Genomic DNA, 21,834 nt, shown 5'->3' with positions numbered 1-21,834 from the left:
CATCGACCCAGTGGTGTAAATAGTTATCAAAGGTACCAGGATTATAATTTAGTACACCAGACGCGCGGTTTCGTCTACATATGAACAGTCATCAAAAACACAATTAGCCAAAGATGTTTGGGGTCAAGTAATAACTTAAGGTACATGTAGAGCACGATTACTTTTTATTCCAGAGCATGAGATCACCTCTGGTATTCGATGGGATTCGTGTTGTTTAGTAACCAGATTTCTACATACAGTATTTTGTGGACTTACTTGAGCTTTTTGTGTACGTTTTTTTAGATTTTTTTTAAGGGAGTTTACATGTATATTTCGACGTTGGGACACAGTTAGGCAGACAAGGCAACAACAATACTGTTTTAACGAAACAAAAATATATGTCAATATTGGTAGTTATATACATTCAATGTATTTAGAAAAAAACAGGTTAAAATTGAGCGTTCTAGGAAATAAAGACTGGTTAACACTTGAGAAGTTGGCTGTCTGAACTAAATCCACTCTCCTTATCACATATGTCTCGGTTAAGTGTATTGTTCGTCACATTTGAATCAGTTAATAGCATTTGTGTTTCAGCAACATCATCATCATCATTACTGTTCGAAAAGTCTGTTATGTCTTTGTATGCCTCCTGAACTTTAGGCACTTTAGAGTTTTGAATATTGTGATCAGCTATTTCTTCCAAGGCAATTTGTGAATATTCCGAATCACAATTTGAGTATTTATTTTGTGAAAACTGTACTGGAAAATCTTTCAAATTTTCTTCATATTCAAACATTTCTTCCTCATTTTCATACGCTGAATCTCTCTTTAAATTTTTGAATAAAAGATAGCCTTCATGCCTCGAGGAAAGACTACGTCTTTTCGAAGGTGACCTATCAAATGTTTTTGGTAATCTGGCAAGTTCCACCAAACTGTTTGATTTATATTTTGGCATACCGGTGTCTAGATCTAATGAATTTCTCCAAAGGAATGATAAATGCGACGACTTTCTCCATTCATTTATATGTGATGTTTTGTCTTTATTAGCTGAAAGCTGTGGAAGTTTTAAAATATTCTCATTTGAACGACACGGGACAAAAGGTGCAGATTTTGTATGCTGCATTTTCCCTACCATAGCTATATTAGATTTTGGTCGTACGGAAATGTCTTTCAGTTTACTATCAATTTGACAATAGTTTTTACAATGCATGGAATTTAGGTTATTCCCACATTCAGCGCATAATTCATCAGTGATTTTAAATAATAACTTTTCGTCTGACTTTGATGTCTCGTTATCACTATCGTCACTTAGTTCAACATCATTCGGATTTGTTTCATTTAACTGTTGTATGCCGTCATTCGGAACAATCTTTTCTCCGTTTCTATCTAAATGAATGACAATTTCAGTATCTGTTGCTCCGGACCCAACAGAAATTGTATTTTGTTTTTTACATCTCTGACATGCACATTCCTTGTCCGATGAAAATTGTGAATTATTATTTGGATGAAGAAGTGGTTTACGTTTGTTTCTATCAACTCCATGTTTTAACTCCAGATTTTGAAAGACTCTATCTGATATTGTAAACGATTTTTGACCATTGATGTTATCGGTTTCTCCGTTTTGGTTCGGAACGCCTACAGAGCTACTCGCAAAACTATCCGAATTACTTCGACTGCTTCCCCTTTTTTCATGGAATGGACTATGCAATTCGGAATTTCGACAAGACGCATTTATACCGAATGAAAGACGTAGGCTATTGAAATTTGAGAAACTTCTTGAAATTGACGACTCTTCAATTCTTTTACACAACTTCACACAGTCACGTTTGAATTGTTTTGTAAATATTGCATAAAGAAAGGGATTCGCACAACTATTTAAAGGTAAGACGAAAATGGTAAGTACTTTTGCTTCATTGAGTCCTACCAATGGTGTTCCGAACGCAGCAGAAACAGAAAAGAATATGATCGGTGCCCAACAAAGAAAGTCGGTGACAACTAAAACAGCCATTCGTTTTGCTACCCTAAAGTCTTTAGAATTCCATGCTTGGGATTTCATTATATACACGTACATTCTGACATAACATCCACCAATGACAATGAAGGATGTAGCATTAAACAGCATGATGAAACAAACAAATCCTAAAAAAAAATCAAATAAGAACAGAAATTTATCATATAAAAAATTTCAATAATGAAAACAAATTACGCATAATTACATAGTTTTATTCATTATAATTGTTGAAAGAAGCAAATTCAAAACGGAATAAATAGATAACACAAATCATCTTTCGTAATGTTAGACAAGAGGGGTTATTATCTAAAAGAACATGTATGATAAAATCGTTGCTTGGCCATGAAATTGTCTCACATTATCATGCTAATTTTGACTGATAAAATGAAAACTATAAAACAATATGAATACTTTTTATAAAGTGTATAATAATAACTACTGACGTTATAGTATATATCAAATAGAACACATTGAAGGCCGTACGGTGACCTATAGTTGTTAATTTTTGTGTTAATTTTGGTCTCTTGTGGAGCGTTGTCTCCTTGACAATCATACCGCATCTTCTTTTTTTTTTATACATGTTTAAAAATTATTGAATATCAACTGAGGCCTGACTTTAAGAAATTATCATCTTTAAAAAATAATGTAGCAAAATGTGATTGTATGTATAACCTAATATATTCAAATTTTTTAGATAGCAAATCTAAAAATGAATTTGAAAGTTTGAAGACGTAAGGCAGATGAGTTTGACAAATTCCAATAACATAAATACTTTACGTATATCATATCTGACAGACTTCAATGTGATGGACATCAGAAGGATGTAATTTTTGTGTTTTGAATTCATTAGTCTGAAGGTAGCTGTATCATACCGTATCTTGTATGTAACAAAAAAATAGGTGTTATGAACGATATCTTGGGTTCAAGAAAAGTGAAACATTTCTTAAAGCAACAAAACGCAAAGTGATTCATTGTCGGAAAAAACGTACATGAAATAATTACCACAGGACGTTAATAATGCAACAATCAACCAAGCAAAGTCCTATTGAATATTTGCCAGAAAAAAACGAAGAAGTGTTTAAATAAACAATTTGCCAAGAAAAATAGTCTCAAGAAGCTCCTCGATAATTTGAAGTGAAACAATTTTGTTTAATTGGTTTCTAAAAACGACTGTATGAATAAACTTTGTCTGACAGAATAATCTCTCGGGGAAGTATGCTAACAATTGATAGTTAAATTGCACAAAAACACATAAAACAGCAATACCGGTACAGGTCACGCCATTTTCAAGTAATATCCAGTAGTTGACTGTAAACTGTAATTTATGGCTGTGACTATATTTACATTATCAAATAACAAAAATATAATGTATCAATGACAGAATGAGAATAATGTTAAAGGCTGTAAGATTGATATATGTTTTAAAAAAAAAACTGACAAAAAACCTATCAAAACTGGCGATATCAGGTAGATCCCCACTCTTACATTTTTCAATGAGAAAAATGATTGATTCTGTTGCTACCTTTTATTGCAATCCTAAAACTAAAATTGTTTATTGAATTTTTTTAGAAAAATATTTTTTTTCTCCAAAAATAGGTGAGCCAACAAAAATTAATATGTACATCTTCCTACAATTTTGATAAACGACACTGTATAACATTTCATTGGCCTCCTTTCTATTAATTTGGAGATTTGCGTAACCAAAAATTGTTGACAAACGGACGGACCGTGAAAACAATACAGGTGCCGCTTCCTCGGTACGGGGTCTACTAGTATAAATCGAAATGTTTTAAAAGGGTATGATTTGTTATAGTATCTGTTTCAGGCAATTTAAAATATATTTATCACTGCAACGACTTGACCTCAAGTTTGTACGGTATTGTCTGATATTCTGAAAAGAATTTTAATTGTGTATTCCCCATGGTATCATCATACTCTTTTAAATCAGAAATGTAAATTTTACGATAAAACGACAACACCCCAACACAAAAAGGATATATAAAGGTCAACATAATTAGAGTCTCTCTAAATGAGCGAGTGTCTATAACAATATATCAACCTCTGAATCGTCAGGAGTTTAGAAAACTTGTAAAAAAATTCACAGACAATGTAGATTTGCCATCAACCCCTAAATCAGAAAAAAATCGAATTCCCATGCCCCCTCTTCCCCCCTCTAAAATTATTGATCACCATAGATTAATTTTAAAGAGTTGTTTCACTTAGAAAAGTTGTCCTGTATATACATGCAATATTTGCAACTAAACGTAAAGCCAATATATATATCAATCATTTGTTTTAGCTAACACGTGTCAATGTTGTTTTGTAAGATCGTGATAATCTAATATTGTCAATTTAAAAAAAATTACAAACTGAACAAGAGGGACTCACATTTAAATGAAAATCACACTTCTAATGTAGTAGAGAACGTTAATTTGGTTTAATGTTATATTGTCACAGACCTAACTAATTGATTTCAATTGCTTTATTTACTGGATTATATTGATAATTAAAAAGGAGATATTTTCAACCAAAAAGATGATGTTCTGCTTTAATTTCAACGTTCAGAATAGTTTTTACGATGTTTTAGTAATCTCGATATTGCTTACAGACCAAAACATATATTTCCTTCAATATATCAATACCATTATATGGTTGCTTTAATGTCAAGAACCTTTAAAGTAATGGTTGTCGCTTATAATAGTTTTCATGTCACAACATCGACTTAAATTATATCGGTAGCAGTTTATATTTTAGATTTGGTTTAAAATAGATTTCATTACTGTATTAGGTTTTATACCATAAGCAAGTCGTAGGTTAACGTGCAGTGGTGTACTCTATCATTAAGTATAACTGAAATTCCATTTGTAGATTAAAGACCCGAAATAACAAAATTGTTCCCTCGATAATTTGTTTTCTCACATTTGACGTTAATTGGATGAATTTATATCTCCGTAATTGAGTCAGACTTATGAGTACGGAGAAAAAAATCCCAATAGAATCAATTAACTGTACATCAATTACACACAATCGTATCATCAAATTCCATATATATGTAAAACAGTGTAAAAGGTTTTTCACCTCTTGCAAAACAAATTGTATACAGTGTACTTAAATTGCACGTGTGCTGCTATGAAATTTCACAGCTATCATAAAATATGCACTTTTCATTTGCCATTTTTTAAAGAGCAGCGAGAGCAGTGGAGTGAGTTCATGTTTACTTAAGATGTTGTTTTCTCTATATATCTTGAATAATATTCAAACGAACAATTAATGAGAATATTGTGGTGCCTAAGTTTTTTTTTAGCTTACCTAAAGACGCTTTGTCATTTATGTCGAATGGAAGACAGATTGCAAATTTTCGATAGTTACTGATGTCAAACAGAGGCAAGCTGGCAAGACCACCACAGAACAACCATCCAACTGTCATAATAATACCTACAATGTAGTTTTAAAGCACTATGTATATATTGGTTATTCAATTATTACTTGTTAATTTAGTTTAGGATTTTTATTATAATCCTTCACAATATTTTTCTGTAAAGGGGAGTAACTCAAGATTTTCTGATTTCTTTTCTCACGGGTATCCTTCATTTCGAACCAGGGTAATTACAATGTATGTTTTAAATTTATCTGCAATTTACACAGCCAGGTCTTAAAAAAACATCTTTTCATAATTTTCTATAAATGTATCCATCTTAGAAAGTACAAGTATGAATTTATAGTTTTGTCTGATTGTTCTTGACTACAATTATTGAACTTGCAGTGAAGTATGAGTTTTGCTCCTTCTTAAAGCTATCTCACTTTGAGAACTCTGAGAACACCAATATGTTTTTGAAGTCCTTTCGTACTAGTTCTGTGTATAATTACGTAGTACTTCAAATAAGGACATGTCATATGCTTTAATGAGTATATACGAGGGACTGATGTAATTGGGTTCATTTCTGTATTTTTGAAATTAGTTATGTCATTTTTCTATTCTTTATTTCTTGGCCTATTACATGTTTTTTTTTCTTTATATTTTGGCATACAATAATCCAAAAAATAAGATAGGTTATGATTGTAAATAAGACAACTACTCACAAAAGTTCAAATAAAGAGGATATTATCTGTAATTATAGGCACTCATACGGCCTTCAACAATGAGAAAAATACCATTTTGTGTGGTCATTTATAAAAGGGCCAGAAATATTCTTTATCTCATATTTTAGGTCCAAATTTGCATCTGTTTTGCCTATTATCAGCTATTATGTTTGATAAGCCTATCAAGACCCCTTTATAGCTATACCTTTCTTAAATTCATCCGACTATTAGATTAAAAAATAAACCATGCTCACAGTACATATATGTAAATGAGGAGAATATAACCTTACCTGCTTTTCTCAGTGACAGTCTTTTATTGAATTGCATGGCATTTGCAATAGCATAATGCCGTTCTACTGTTATGATCATTAGAGTGAAAACACTAAGTTCACTGGATACAATGCCAAGAAAACCTGCAACTAAACAACCAGGACTAGTCTGCCAATCTATTGCATAATTCTTGAATTCTCCTGAAAATGGATTTCAAACATGTAATTGCTATTAGAACACATGAGATGGCTTTTGTCGATTTTCGATTTTGTCATGGCATTGTCGGTATATATTTCTTATTAATGATTTTAATATCCCTTTTGTAACTTTTGCCTCTCCGAATTGTTCAACTAAGAAATATAATCTCCATAAAAAACAAAGCAGTTTACTTTATCCTGAATGTTTTGATTATGTCAGTGTTTATTCTTTAGTTTTCCATTTTGTTTGGGTTTTTTAAACTTTATTGTCCTTTCGTTTTTTTTGTATATTTTTTTCGCCCTTTTTTCTCTATTCTTTTTTTATACCTTATTCTGTACTATTATTTTTTATTTTGTAAACTCCACCAAAACCCTCGTTTTTTAGAACTTGGTTCAACATAGTAAAAACCATTCATGAACTCGCTATACTTTTGTATGCATCATTTGTCGAAATACAACAATTCAATTTATCTAAATTTTAAATAAATGAAACGTTCGTAAGTGATCAAACATATTCTGCTCAATTTTGAATTCGATACTAGTAGATTGAAACTTGTTTCGTTAAATTTAAATTTTCGTGCCAAGGCGTTACATGGTTCGCCATTAGCTACATATGAATTTACTTATACTATAGCAACAGAAAACATTTAATAACTAGATTTTAAGTAATTTTCTTTATAATTATTTATTTACCCAACGTTGAAGCATCCACTACAGCCAAAATTCCGAGATAGACACCCATACAAAAGTCTGCCAATGCTAAATTACAAATTAGAAATCTAGGAACATTCATTGTTGATCTACCACTTATTGAAACAAATAAAACAGTGCCGTTCCCAAATATAGACAGCATGAAAACTATCCATATACCACATCGAAGGGTCCACCAACCAAATAGGTCATTACAGGGAAGGAAAGGTCCTACAATATAAATATAAACATGATTTAGGCTTGCTGAAAATACATGATTGTTTATTGTAAGTGTTCCTTTTTTACATTTATTCCCAAAATACTGCTATAAGTATAAGCGTTCGAAATCAATAAATGGTTTTGGATAAAAGTAAATAATATGTATGCTGTTGTATCAATGAACCAACTCAATTATAGCCTTGCATAACTTGTATTGTTTTTTTTTGTTATTTGTCATTTCTTTACATTGTAGTGTATGCTGCATCATGTTAATTCATATGTGCATGGAAAAATTAATAAATTAAAGATTTTAAAATAATATGTTTATGTATTTACGTTTAGAAATTTAGTAGTTTCTGGTGTGATCTTCACCCCTGTAAAAGGAAATTTTTGAAAATATTTGATTACGCTAAGGCTCTTAATAGTAATCAATAGTAATTGTCCTTGATCTACCGAGTTAATGCCAATATGATAACTTGCCACAATGCTCTTACCTACCGATATCATATGTCGAGATTTATATAAATGATCAAATATTAGCTAAAGCAGGTTATATAATACATAAACAACCGTACCTACCCGTTTGACCCATTTTATGTTGCTACATGTAAATATGTGTATTCCATGGTATGCCCTCATTGTTGAAGGCCTTACAATTACCTATAACTACTTACGTCATTGTCAATCAAACCTCATCTCATTGATTTTATATTAAATGTAATACCTGGCAGAGGTTCACATTGAATTGGTGATTTAACAGATATTTCTTCTTCTGGATATTGTACATCTGGAGTATCTGGGAATGTGAAATCCTTATCGGCCGGTGCTGCGAAGTACTCGATCGGTTTATAATGATAATTATTAAACGGGAAAACATACTGTGTGCCATCTGAAAAATATTATTCTTTTTTAAATCTAAGAAGAGATTTTTCTTTATATAAATGTAAAATGATCCTTTTATATAGTTATATCATCTACTTATACTCAGAACGATTTATCTTATATTAAAAGCAAATAACAACCTTGACGAAAATACAAGCAGTTAGTTTTTGAGTTCAATTAAAGTTCAAAAAGAAAAAAACGCAGTTAACTACACCTGTGTATTATTATAGATATCATTTGATCTTGACTATCTTATATCTTTCCGAAAACATTCATACCCAAACGAGACCGGAACAACATTATACAGAATGAAAAAGAATGTAAAAACGCATATATTCCCGTTCAGGCGCGTAGCTACGTTTACGTCAAAACGCCCGGGCGTACACTTGAATTTCGATAAAAAAACAAATCAATCTAAAAATAAAAAGAACTGGTCAAATGCACATAAGCCTTTTACTTATTTCTTCAATTGGGAATAAAAGGGACGAAGTTCTATTTTAAACCAAATATTATCATATCATATATTTGTTTATTTTCTGTAAAAGTCTGCGAACTTTCTTTTGTTCAAAGCAATTAATTATCTGATGAGATTTAATATGTGGTTTTGCATTTATGTCGCGAAAACGAGACCTAGCGCTCCAAAATTTCGTCAAATGGCGTCAATATTTAGGTTCAGTATATGGATTAATTTTTTTTATAAAATATCTACAGTTTGGGGTTAAAGAATTTACATCGAATTTTATGAAACTTCGGAAGAAGCTTTTTTTATCATTAATGTCTAAGGAAAAAACTGTGAAAGTATTTTATGTTCGCTTTTCAGTTCTACAAATGTATACTGACAAGGCTGGGAATTTCTTTCCATAATAACTTACGAACCTCCATAGGTTCTCATGAACATTGGGCAAACGTTTATATTCCAGATCGAGAAAATAGTCTAAAGAAAATGTATGATTTGTTTAAAGTAAAGTGAAGATTCAGAAGGGTATCGTATTAAGTAAACAAAGCATGTGTTTACAAATTATTATCTAAGACGTGTCCTAAAGATAGGATGAAGATAGGATGATTAGGTATCATAAAGTTCGGACGAAAAGTGCGATATATCTTAAGTTAAGAGAGCTTCGAGAACCCGATTTGGGACAACAAAGTATTATAAGATGGTCTTAGGAAAAGTCCTAATCCTAAGATAGCTTCGCCTGAGAACAGCACCCAGGTTACCACAGACCTCTTTACGAATTTTAATATTGTACCTGAACATTTCTGAAAATTAATTATTTCATATTCATTAACGATGTATTTTTTTGTCAATTAAATGCTTAACCCCACACGGCTCCTTTGAAACATATTTCAGAGTAATTCACTTGGTTTGGACATTTTCTCTCTGACCATTATGTTCCAAATTAGCACAATGAATAAATTAAACATAACAAATAAACCATAAATTTAGATCATATTTCAGAGTAATTCACTTGGTTTGGACATTTTCTCTCTGATCATTATGTTCCAAATTAGCACAATGAATAAATTAAACATAACAAATCAACCATAAATTTAGATTCTAAAGTATGATGCTATTGTTGAGTTTTATTAATGGCATGAATCATATCTCATTCTCGATAACTCGATACAATTATTTGGACTTCGCCCCGTTGAACCCACTATCAGCAGATGCATTGGCCTGGTTCGGTCCCATAGACCTTCACCCAGGTTCGGGCGTACAAGTAAAAATGACCTAGCTACGCCACTGCCGTTTGAATGGTTTTACACTAGTAATTTTGGGGCCCTTTATAGCTTGTTCTTCGGTGTGAGCTTAGGCTCCGTGTTGAAGGTCGTACATTGACCTATACTGGTTTACTTTAAAAAAAAATTGTTATTTGGATGGGGAGTCGTCTGATTGGCACTCACACCACATCTTCCTATATCTATAAATACCAATGTCAACTTTAATGTCACTACACTGCATTGCACATGTTCGTGTATGCACACACTATATGATATAACACACGTCTAATGTCATATAACTATAAGACTTTCGATCTATTGTAAAACAAATCGTTTGAAAAACAAACTTGATATAAATTGTCTTACATGGATGATTTAAATTTGTTCCGTTGCCAATCCGAGGCTCAGATGTATTTGGGAATAACCAGTTAGTATGCTCTTCTAATTTTAATTCACCATTCGCCTGGAAATAAAGAAAAGTTAAAAATAGAAAAATTGTCAAGGTATTATAATAGTTTGCATATAAAGATGTTTTATCATTTATCGTCCTATCCTTTTTTTTATTTTTTTTTTATTTCTAAGACAATTAGTATATGTGTGTCTTTTTTTTTTACTACAAATGAATTTCTGTATACTCTTGATGGCAGTTCAGGAATAGTTCGACTAAATGAATATGTAGAATATAATTTAAAGGGACAGCAACCCAATGACAAAAACAAAAACCATGAAGTCAACATATAGTTTCTATTTTCATTTAACTGAACTACATGGACAATTCAATAGTTACCAGGCTTAATGACCTTATGAATTATATTGTTTTTGCAAGGTTAGAATTCCGAAGTTTTTTCCCCTGTTTTCAACTTACCGCCGGGTTTAGAAAATCACAACAATGGTAAGCATAGGACAACACGAGTGTTTTAATCTTTGGTAATTCTTTTGCAGGGATTGGATCTCTGAGTTCTTCGTTATGGAATGTCTTTAACTGTTGAAGGTTTTGTAGTCCATCCATTGGTAAACTTGGAAACTGGTTTTCAGACAGATTTCTTCAAATTAAAATAAATACAAAATTGAATTACCATATATAGTATATTGAGTTCTATTTTTATCATATATGTCAATAGAAAAAAGAAGATGTGGTATGAGTCCACTAAAGTCACAATGTGTAAACAGTAAACACAGGTCAAAGTACGGCCTTCGACACGGGGCTTTAACACCAAACAACAAGCTGTAAAAGGCTCCCAAATGACTATTGTAAAACAATCCACACAGTAAAGGCAAACAGTCCAATCTATAAAACAAAACGAGGAACGGGAAACACTTATGAACCACATTAACAAACGACAACCGCTGAACAACAGGTTCCTGACTTAGGATAGGTGCAAATATGAATGCAGCGGGTTTATTCAATTTAACAGTTTCCATCCTTCAGCCTAACATGAAGTAGTAATGCAACTTTACATCACACAACATTATGATACTATGATAATTACAAACTTAAAGTAACCAACCGACTAAGCATTAATAGTTTGACATCGGATTCCTTATTGGAAACGAAATCCTTTTTTAAAAATGAAAGAAATCATCTTCAAGCTCTTTGTGAATTCTAATAATTGGTATATCCGCCATAGGAAATTTGTTAATGAATCTTTTATTGGAAAACATTATTGCTTTGAAATTTGTTAATGCATCTTTTATTGGAAAACATTATGGCTTTGAAGCTGTGCAAATGTCGTTACATTTATAACACTAAAAGCTTTAACTGAGAAAGGCCAAGGACACGTTTTATCCATATTAATTCGATAAAACTTATTTTTTTTGAAATGGCTTCATTTAAATTGTGTTTCAGTATAACTCTAAATAAGATAGCAGCGGTAATCAATTTGTAATATTGCATGCGCAGTTGCTGGATTTTCATGAATATAATTAAATGAGACACGGAATACTTACAAATAACATATTAGACAACAACCTAACGACACAACAAAATAACCTACCCTCTCTCGCCAAAAATAAAAATTAAGAGGACATAATGAGTATGTTTTTTTCCCTTTAATACACAGCCCAAACTGTACTTTGTTTCATTACTACTAAAAGAAGGGACTAAAAAAAAAATTTGCGAGGTAAAGTTAACATGATCTATGTGCACCATATATGAAAGAGCTTTCATTATAAATTATACAGAAATTTCACAGTATTCGCGAAACGGGAAATGCAATTGAAATTCAATGTAACCACATTGATATAGACATAGAAAAAGCTAAAATGCTTCCATTCAAATGCATTGATCGGCCAAAAAAAAGGTGGGGTTCCAACCCTCGGAACCCCCCCCCCCCCCCTGGATCCGCCACTGTATGTTGTACTTACAAGTCATCCAGGTTCTCCAGTGGAGAGAAAGCTTTATCGTGTATATATGCAATCTGGTTGTGTGATAAATCTCTGAAATAACATTGAAAATGCAAATACGCAATGCAAGAAGAAATAACCGATACAATTGTTATAAATGGCAGATTTGCACTACGAATGAAATTTATCAAATGCTTTACATCTGAATCCTTTATCTTAGTTTATTGCAGAATTTCTCAATTATGTATGAGATTAATATTATAAAATAATTATAGTTTATCAGTCGTAGATAAAGACTATTGGCTTTGCTCATTGTTGAAGGCCGTACGGTGACCTATAATTGTTAATGTCTGTGTCATTTTGGTCTTTTGTGGATAGTTGTTTCATTGGCAATCATACCACATCTTTTTTTTTTTATATATTCCCAATACGGTTGAATTAGATAATAATAGCTTATATCAATTCGACTGACAAAGAAATCCTATTAAAAAAATTGTTGATTATATTTTTGACAAAATTTGTGATACTTTGTGTCTCCAATGAATTATATTTTGAAATATTTTGTACGCCTTGTAATGGACTTATTCTAAGACATTGCCGTTAAAAAGTAAAAAAAATTGTAAGATATATGTAATGCTAGATAATGATGTGAGGCAAATGATATTTGAAATGGATAGCCTAATTTATAGGTTGTTTTTGGAATTTCATACTAATCGGGTATCAAAGAGTTTTCGAATATATTCCATAAGATTAGAGCCAATGAAATCATTTCAAATAGCTTCTTTTCTAACAGACTTATTCTGTTCTGTAACACCACATGATTTGAACTTTGGAGGCTAGTTGTCGCGTTGTCGTCATACAACATCTTCTTATTTCTCTATTGATAATTCCTGTGAAGATGATGGCATATTAGTCCTAATAAACTTTCATTTTTTTTGCATTGAAATAATCCATTATCATCGTCGTTTTAAATGTTTTTTGACAATTTTTGTTTATAAAAAATATAATTGGGAGTAAGGGATTTACATTTTCTACGGACAAAAATGGAGATTACAATTAAACAGTTTTCAAGTCAGCATAGATTTGACCTTATAAATTTGTAGATACATGTACTTAAAATTAAGACAAACATACTATGGAATGATTGGCAAATACATAATAAAAGATTACATGTGATCCGACTCAATAATTATTCCATGATCTGTGATTTGAAAGAAAGTTTTGGGATAATGATGAATCGCCCATCAGATGATATACTCGTTAGTTGCTGTCTGTCATGTTGGTTTTACGTTATTCCTTTTGTCATAAATCATGCCGTAGATATTTCCGTTTAAATTGTTTTACATTTTGTCAGGTCAAAGCGATTATAATTTACTGTTCAGCATATTAAGTGTTCCTCATTGTTCAAAACCGTTCAGTGGTCTAAAGTGGTTGCTTATAAATATAAACTATATGTATTTTCTCAGGCAAAGTATTGTCTCATGCCTTTTTAATGATTATTATCATAATGTAAGAAATTTCAAATTTATACAAAAAATATTTCGCAAAGATACCATAATCAGATTTATTATTTTTATATATAAATGTTACTAATAAACAAACACGATTACTTTATTTCAAGAAAAAATAGGGTTGTCACATTTGTTCATAAAACTGTATTTGTCAGAATTATCATTGACCTCTTTACTGTCCTAAAAAAATAATTTTTTTACGTGTCTAAAAGACGACAGTAAAATTCTTCACAAACAACTCTTTTTACCATAGGGAAAAATAAAAATGGTATAACTATCGTAATTTACATTTACATAAAAAACACTTACAAATACTGTAAATTAGCCAGACCAACAAAGGACTTTTCTCCAATAGATTCAATACAATTATGTGATAATATCAAATCTCGTAGGTTTGAATTATTCACAAATATTCTGTCTTGGAGTGACGTTATTTCATTTTCTCCAATATTTCTACAAATCAAAAGACAATAATTAATGTTATTATAGATCTAAAGCATAGTCATTGTTTTTACCATGTACGTAAGTCCGCCTATCAAGGGAATACATTATTAAATTTAATAGGCAGAGGACTTGATAATTCCTCTTTGAATGATCGTATAAATAAGTTTTATTGAAATGGTAAGTTCATCTCATAAAAAACTGAGCTTACATAATTTTTTCGTTTGCATATTTTACTTAAAGGTGATTATGCCTATGGAACTCTTAATATCATAAATCGAAGTACAAACTCAAAGGTATTTGAGAGGAACACTCAGAACCTCAATATCTCCAATCGCATTGAATAGGACAATGATCTGCTATACACTTTAACCCGTCATGCGTCAATTTCAAAAACATGGAGACAATCGTAAAATACTAGTATGCAATAAAATTGAGAATGGAAATGGAGAATATGCCAAATAGACAAAACCCCAACAAAAGAGCAGACATCAGCTGAAGGCCATTAGTTGGTCTTCAACGCAGCGAGACAATCCCTGTCGTTACACTGTACCTACATGTCGAAGCACTGTATAAGTTAACTTCGATTATAGTAAACAACTATCTTTTGTCATATTATAAAGTTCTCTATCATTTTCAGTATCATTACCGAACTGAACAAAGAAATAACACGACGGTGCCGTATACGGTGCAAGAAATGCTTACCCTTCCGGAGCACATGATTTCACTCGCGGTTTTTAGTGGCGTTCGCGTTGTTTCTTATTTATTATTATAACTGTTGATGTAAATGTCCTTTAGTTTTGTGAGTCTTTTTTTTACTCCTTGGTTTTGATTGTTATTGTCTTTCAGATATCAAATCTATTCAATTTGATTTACTTAACAAGGGACGAATTGGAGCTTTGTGCCCTACATACAACTGTTCTTGTTGATGTATGTTGATCGTTAAAGGTCTTTGACTTTTAATTTTTTTACTTTAATGAAATTTGAATGAAGTATACACTTTTGTATATTTTCATTATAAATATTCATTTAAAATGTTTCATAAAAAAAAACCAATAGCACATTACTTATGAGATAAAACTGTCTACTTACAACAACTTAAGATTTAAACATCCACTTAAAACAGGCAACTCTGTTAACTTATTGGTATGTAGATCGCTGTAAAAAAAAATGTAGTAAATGCAATGCAGAGATACTTTGAATTAAGTAATTAATACGAAACTAAGGTTCCAACGCACTAAGACAAAGTTGACCTTGATAGATGAGTTTTGTTATTCTTTGTATTACTCTATTGCTCCTCGTCATGTATTGTGGATATTTATTTATACACTCTTTGCTTTCAAATGTTTTAGTTTGCGTGTTCTTGATGAAAAGCGGAAGATCCAGAAAAGCGCTTCGGCAGCAATGACATATCAAAGTGATATTTTAATTTACTTTGTAGGTTATGACGTAATATAACCTTGATGTAGTTGTTATTACGTAAATTGTTGTAATTATGTTACTTTTTAATTGATTTAAAGTACCTAGTTCTTGGAATGACACGTGTTTGCAGTAATTGGACTTTACTAGATTAATTATTATAATAAACCTGGAATATTTCTGGAAGCAAGTTATAGCTGCTGTATTGACATAACAAAAAATACAGGGCATGCATCTGATGTTAGATTATATTTTCATTTACATTTTGAAGAAGCCGAGAGATCTTAGACTATTTATCTATTCTGCTTTTAAAACAACGTTGTTGTTTTATAAACATCTTTAATTATACGACATATCATTTAGGTTTTAGTAATGTAACGAGCAAAATACTTACAGCCTTTGAATAGCAGGTACCATTTCACAAAACTTATCAGGAATTTTTGATATACTGCTTCTGTCGAACTGTAATTCTCTCAAACTAACACTCCCCGATAAATCTGGAAACTCTGTCATATCTCTGGCTTCCGAAATAATCCTGTTAATGACATATATCATACTGTTTTGATTTAAGCAAAACAAAGTAAAACCATAAAAGAATATGAACAATTATAATAGTTATCATACATATTTAGGGGTATGCCAAACTATTCATTAGCCATTAAACCAATAAAGTGAAATTTAAAACAAATACATGGATTTTTACTCAGTTTTTTTCTAGTAGGTTACATATACATAGATGACGATTTTAACACACAAAACATTATATTCTGGACACTTCGAAGGAAACATGTGAAATGTTTCCGATGTTAGAGGGTTTGGATACTGGGTCATTCAATTTCATATTTATTACAAGTCTTATTTAGCCATGTTTCTCTTTTGTTTATAGATATTGTCCATTTTTCTCTATTCTGCATATTTAGCTCCCATTATTCTCTTTTTTTAATATTTTTTCTTGCCCAGTTTTGTCTAATATTTATTGTTTTTACACTTTTGGTAGCATGTACCTATTATTTTCTATTTTTGAAAGCCCATCAAGAACATCTATACTACTCTGTTCTTCCGGTTTCCAGAAGACATTCATCATTCGCTGTTTTACGCTATATGAACTCTTACGTGAATTGAAAGGAAAAGGAAATCAAGTTAAGTACTAATGTCAGTTAAGATTATTTACTCACAATTCCTTTAAATTCGGAAGTTCTTTAAAAGCTTTAGTTCCGAACGATCTGATAGGATTTCGTCGCAATTTAAGAATTTCCAATTTCTTATTACCAGCAAAACTATTATCCGGTATAAAGTCAATTCTGTTATCCTCTAAAGACCTGAAATTATATTTTAAACTGATTAAAGAATTTTATGGTGCATGAAACATGGTTTGAATACTAATGGCATTGGGATTTATCTATACAAAAACAAGCAGTTGGAATCTTTCTGGTACGGAAAAAATGAAGCATATTCATTAGATGTGTATCTATTATTACTGAAAATTTGTAATAACTAACCTGCATTACATTGTAAATTTGTATTAATCCAAAAATCAAAGAAGAAACGAGGAAATACTGCATGCATAACTGAAATGGTAAAATTCAAAAATAAATGTGATCCACATGACATGTATTTCATTAATTTCATGTTGCTCGCTCTTGACAAACATGCCGGAAATTCTAATGCATTAATCCCCCTCCCCTACAAAATGTATTTGAAAGGGGAAAAATAGACCACAAACACAAATACAAACACAACTACTCCAAAAAAAAATAATCGGAACAGTTATTCAAACATAAATATTTTTAAAACTTTCATCACGTCTTAAAAATCTATACATGTTACCAGCCAGTGTCAGTACAATCTTTCTACTTACAATTTTTCTAAATCTTTAAGAGATATAAAGGCAGCTGGTATTTTGCGCAGGTCATTCATTGGCAGTTCTCTGAAATAGAATTTGAAACTAAAACATTGTATGTTATATTAGTCTTTGTTGTTTTTATCATTAATATAACAAATCCACATTTGTCATATATAAAATGTATATTTATTTGATAATTGTACTGAAAAGTGAAATCACAAAAATACTGAACTTAGAGGAAGATCAATTGGGAAAGTCCATAATCACATGGCAAAATCAAATAACAAAACGCATCAAAAACGAATGGACAAGAACTGTCATATTCCTGACTTGGTACAGGCATTTTCAAATGTAGAAAATGGTGGATTGAACCTGGTTTTATAGCTAGCTAAACATCTCACTTATAAATGTATATATATTTGATAATTGTACTCAATATTGCAAAACAATGTTTAAAATACTTTTTCTTATTTATATTCATTATAAACAATATTAATGACATCTTTTGCACATTTGATATTTGCTGGTCTGACTATTGTTTTGTTCTATTTTTCATGCTCGTTTTTTTCCCGTTTATGACGAATGTCTACCAACAAAAAAGTTAAAAGAAGATTATTATAAACTTGTCAATATGGCGATTGCCATTAGTTTCATGAAACAGGAAACTCAAGTACGTGACCTAAGATTCATCCATGCATTTAAATGTTCATCCTCAACAATCTGTATTGTTATGTGTAGTGTTTTTTTGACAATTGTTTTTATCGTGTTTTCCCTTCAATCTGTATTGTTATGTGTGGTGTTTTTTGACAACTGTTTTTATCGTTTTCCCCTTCAATCTCTTGTATTGTTTGTCCTTATTTTTAAATGTCCTTTATTTAAAGCTCCCTTTCTACTACAAAGTACGTTGAAAGGAATTTCAGAGAATGTATTAAACAAATATGTATTTTTACTGAACAAATAAAAATACATAACACTCTGGATTTTGAAGAATGTACTCTATGTTGTTCAATAGACAGCTGTCAATAAAAGAGATAAGCATATATCTTGTACACATTTTAAAATCAGTACTTTTGAAAATGAACTATTAATTCCTTGTTTTTTTATTACTAAGTGCAACTTTATCATATAATTAAGGTTGTTTATCTTTACTAAGTCAGGTTATAAGGGACCATGTTTTGTTTGTTGTATTTTGTTGTTTGTGTTTACTTTTCATCTAGTTTTATCCCTAATGAGTCTTGTTTTTGGAGTTTCTTTGACATGTATATACTTACAATCGCGACAAGGAAGTCAATCCTTCAAATGCGTGGTCACTGATTTCTTCTATTTTGTTCTCGTGAAGTATTCTAAAAACAATATAGACTGATTGATTAAATCCAATTATATTGAAGAAAGTGATGTTATGTATGAAACAGCAAGAGTAATTAGAGAAAGTCACGTCACAATACAGTATAAATCATGAATTTGCGCTTTAGTAATGATTAATGACAGCTTAACCGATATTTTTTCAATGAATTTATTTTCATACTAGATTTATTCTATTAAGTTTGCCAATTTCTTTTTTTGCTTAAACAATTAATTAGAAGCTAGCAATAGTATTAACACATTTGAAGTATCTTATTTAGTTGATCCTAATTTAATAACATATCTTTTCTTTCTATATTTTTTTCTATTTCTAATAAACATTTTCACTACATTTCGGACAATTATCTCCTAGGGCCAAATATGACTGAAATAAAAACGATATAATTGTCAACTCTTACCACAATCTGTATTGTTTTGAGATGTTGGTCAATGTTGACAAATCTATAATTGTTTGGAATCCAATTACATTTAGCCCAAGGAAATATCATCTACGAGTGCAGGGTTCGACAAGCAAATTGTTCAAATGATAAAATAAAGGCTTCTCTTTCTTTATTACATACAAAATTTCAAAAGATATTATTTTCGAGATATGATGTTATATATGTGGTAAATTATTGCAATATCCCAAGTTTGGTGACTTTGGAAGAACAATGAACTGTATTTTAATATTTACGTCACGTATGCATACATATAAGAAACAGCCTTTCAAATTTGATTTAACCCAATTTGTTTTGATCATCAATTAATGATACTTACAATTCAATCAAATTGGTTAAGTTGCTGAATGCATAATCTGGAATGTTCGTTAATTTATTCACTGAAAGGTCTCTGCAAATACAATGAAAAAACATCATACTACAACTAGTTGATTGACAATAGCAGTGTTCCATGTGGCCAACGTACTAAAGACGGAGATGAGTTTCTGGTGATGAAATGACTCACTACCAAGTTGGATTTCTCAGTTTCAAGTTGAAATTTCTCAGTTTCAAGTTGAAATTTCTCAGTTTCAAGTTGACATTTCTAAGTTTGAAGTTGACATTTCTCGGTTCTGAGTTGACATTGTGTAGTTCAAACTTGACATGTGTTCCTTAAAACTTGATATTTCTGATTTCTGAATTAGTTCTCACTTCCAAGTAGTGAAGAAAATGCCAAAAAGCCCTTAAATTTTTTTTTTGTAGTACCAGTGATAAATTTAATGTCTAAGGTAAGCAATGTCTGAATGAAATTAATAAATTTAAAAACTTTACATTCCACATAGTCTTTCGTGTTAAAGCTTTCATAAATCGCCAGAAAAATCTGTACTTCACATTTGCAAAGTTTAACGATCATTTAGGACCAACAAAAGTCCGCCTCCTTGTGTGGGATTTCCTGGCTGTGTTGAAGGCCCATTGGTGGCCTTCGTTTGTTTTTACTCTTTGGTCGGGTTGTTGTCTCTTTGACACATTCACCATTTTCATTCTTAATTTTATGGTATCTTAGAAAAAAGCTGTTAAATTTTGATCGATCGCAACGTAAGATTAATTACTTATTCCGTTACGTATTGCACAAAATAATCCATACCATGATTTACGTAAATATAATTATAATTGTAATATCTTATATTTAAAACTTACAAAGCATGGAGGGATTTTAAATACTGTAATGCCTTTGTTGGAACTCTGTTTAATTGATTAGCGTCTAATTGAAGCAACTGTAAGCTCATACAACGCTTAAAAGCTTCGTCTGGGACATCTTCTATATAATTGGCATCAAGATCCCTGAAAATACAAAACATAAATAAAGCGACTGTTTGTGTTTATCAATGGTTATTAATTTCTTAATATACATACCATGTATACACTGTCTAAATATAAGGCAAAAGTCATATCTTAAAATAAAATTTCCAACGTTTTTTTTTTATATTTCTTTTTTCTTCTTTTTTTCTTTCTGATAAAAAACGAATTATACGAAGCCATATAGCCACACTTCGTTGTTTGGTTTGTATAAGAATATGAAATATATCTATTGAATATGCATATGCATTTTAAACAATACGAGGTAAAGAAAAACCGAAAGACATTCTTTATTTTCCGATATTACATTTTATGCTTTGAATATGAAAGTACTTACAGTTCTCTGAGATACGAAAGGTTTTGAAATGAAGTTGCGGGAACTTTTCTGAATGAATTATGTTGAAGGTTTCTACAAAAGCAAGAATATATTTATACAATATTAATAGGTTATTTGACGACACCCCGTCCTAGTTCTATTTTCATATTTTATTGCTGCTGCAACATTATTGTGCTAATAAGATAAATGTAAAACTTAGTCTTTACCCTTGGTAAAAATAAACGACATGTAAATCAATTTTCATATAAGAATATTACATTTACATGAAATCATATTTATTGATCTTTAACAGCAACTTTGAAGGCACGAAACAATTATTACAATGCACGTTTGCTTTATGGTTGGCTAAAAATGTGTTTGGTATTTGGTACAGAACTATAGTATATCAATTTCTTATGTTTTCTTAATCAAATGACCATGTTGAAAATAACAAGTTTTATGCATATAAAAATGGAGACGGGGATATAATTCCATGATAACTACAACGAAAAAATAAACAACGATCTAAATAAAAAAAACACTATATAAATTTGAAATTAAGACTAAACAGAGATGAAAAAACATATGTTATGCAAGGTGCTCAAAAATGGTAATTACATCCTTCTTGACATAGGACAACTATCGTGTTGCTCATAGTAAGTTGAAATTTGGTGTTTAGTCTGTACAAGAAGTCGGCATATAGTGGTATGCATCTTCAATTTATGGTTGCATTTATCGCAAAAGTTGAGGCAAATTCGTTCTGTTTGATCTTAAGGATAT

At 30.9% G+C, this 21,834-nt stretch overlaps 1 protein-coding gene across 1 annotated transcript in view; it reads right to left on the bottom strand.

The window, feature by feature from the left end:
- Positions 1-357: 357 nt before the first annotated feature.
- LOC139481549 (leucine-rich repeat-containing G-protein coupled receptor 5-like) overlaps positions 358-21,834 on the bottom strand; it is a 66,415-nt gene continuing 44,938 nt past the window's right edge. The window contains exons 4-20 of the mRNA XM_071264966.1: positions 21,076-21,147; positions 20,580-20,723; positions 19,723-19,794; positions 18,876-18,947; positions 17,620-17,688; positions 16,937-17,080; positions 16,156-16,296; positions 15,435-15,500; positions 14,211-14,354; positions 12,412-12,483; positions 10,913-11,090; positions 10,414-10,510; positions 8,171-8,335; positions 7,231-7,458; positions 6,361-6,540; positions 5,300-5,425; positions 358-2,118 (exon numbers count right to left, since the gene is read on the bottom strand). Of these exons, the coding sequence (XP_071121067.1) occupies positions 461-2,118; positions 5,300-5,425; positions 6,361-6,540; positions 7,231-7,458; positions 8,171-8,335; positions 10,414-10,510; positions 10,913-11,090; positions 12,412-12,483; positions 14,211-14,354; positions 15,435-15,500; positions 16,156-16,296; positions 16,937-17,080; positions 17,620-17,688; positions 18,876-18,947; positions 19,723-19,794; positions 20,580-20,723; positions 21,076-21,147 (3,628 nt within the window). The 3' untranslated portion in view covers positions 358-460. The remainder of the gene's footprint in view (positions 2,119-5,299; positions 5,426-6,360; positions 6,541-7,230; positions 7,459-8,170; positions 8,336-10,413; positions 10,511-10,912; positions 11,091-12,411; positions 12,484-14,210; positions 14,355-15,434; positions 15,501-16,155; positions 16,297-16,936; positions 17,081-17,619; positions 17,689-18,875; positions 18,948-19,722; positions 19,795-20,579; positions 20,724-21,075; positions 21,148-21,834) is intronic.

This window comes from Mytilus edulis, chromosome 7, assembly GCF_963676685.1.
Source record: "Mytilus edulis chromosome 7, xbMytEdul2.2, whole genome shotgun sequence".
Taxonomy (NCBI): domain Eukaryota; kingdom Metazoa; phylum Mollusca; class Bivalvia; order Mytilida; family Mytilidae; genus Mytilus; species Mytilus edulis.
The sequence above is the reverse complement of the archived record's forward strand: the minus strand, read 5'-3'. Positions and strand labels throughout refer to the sequence as shown.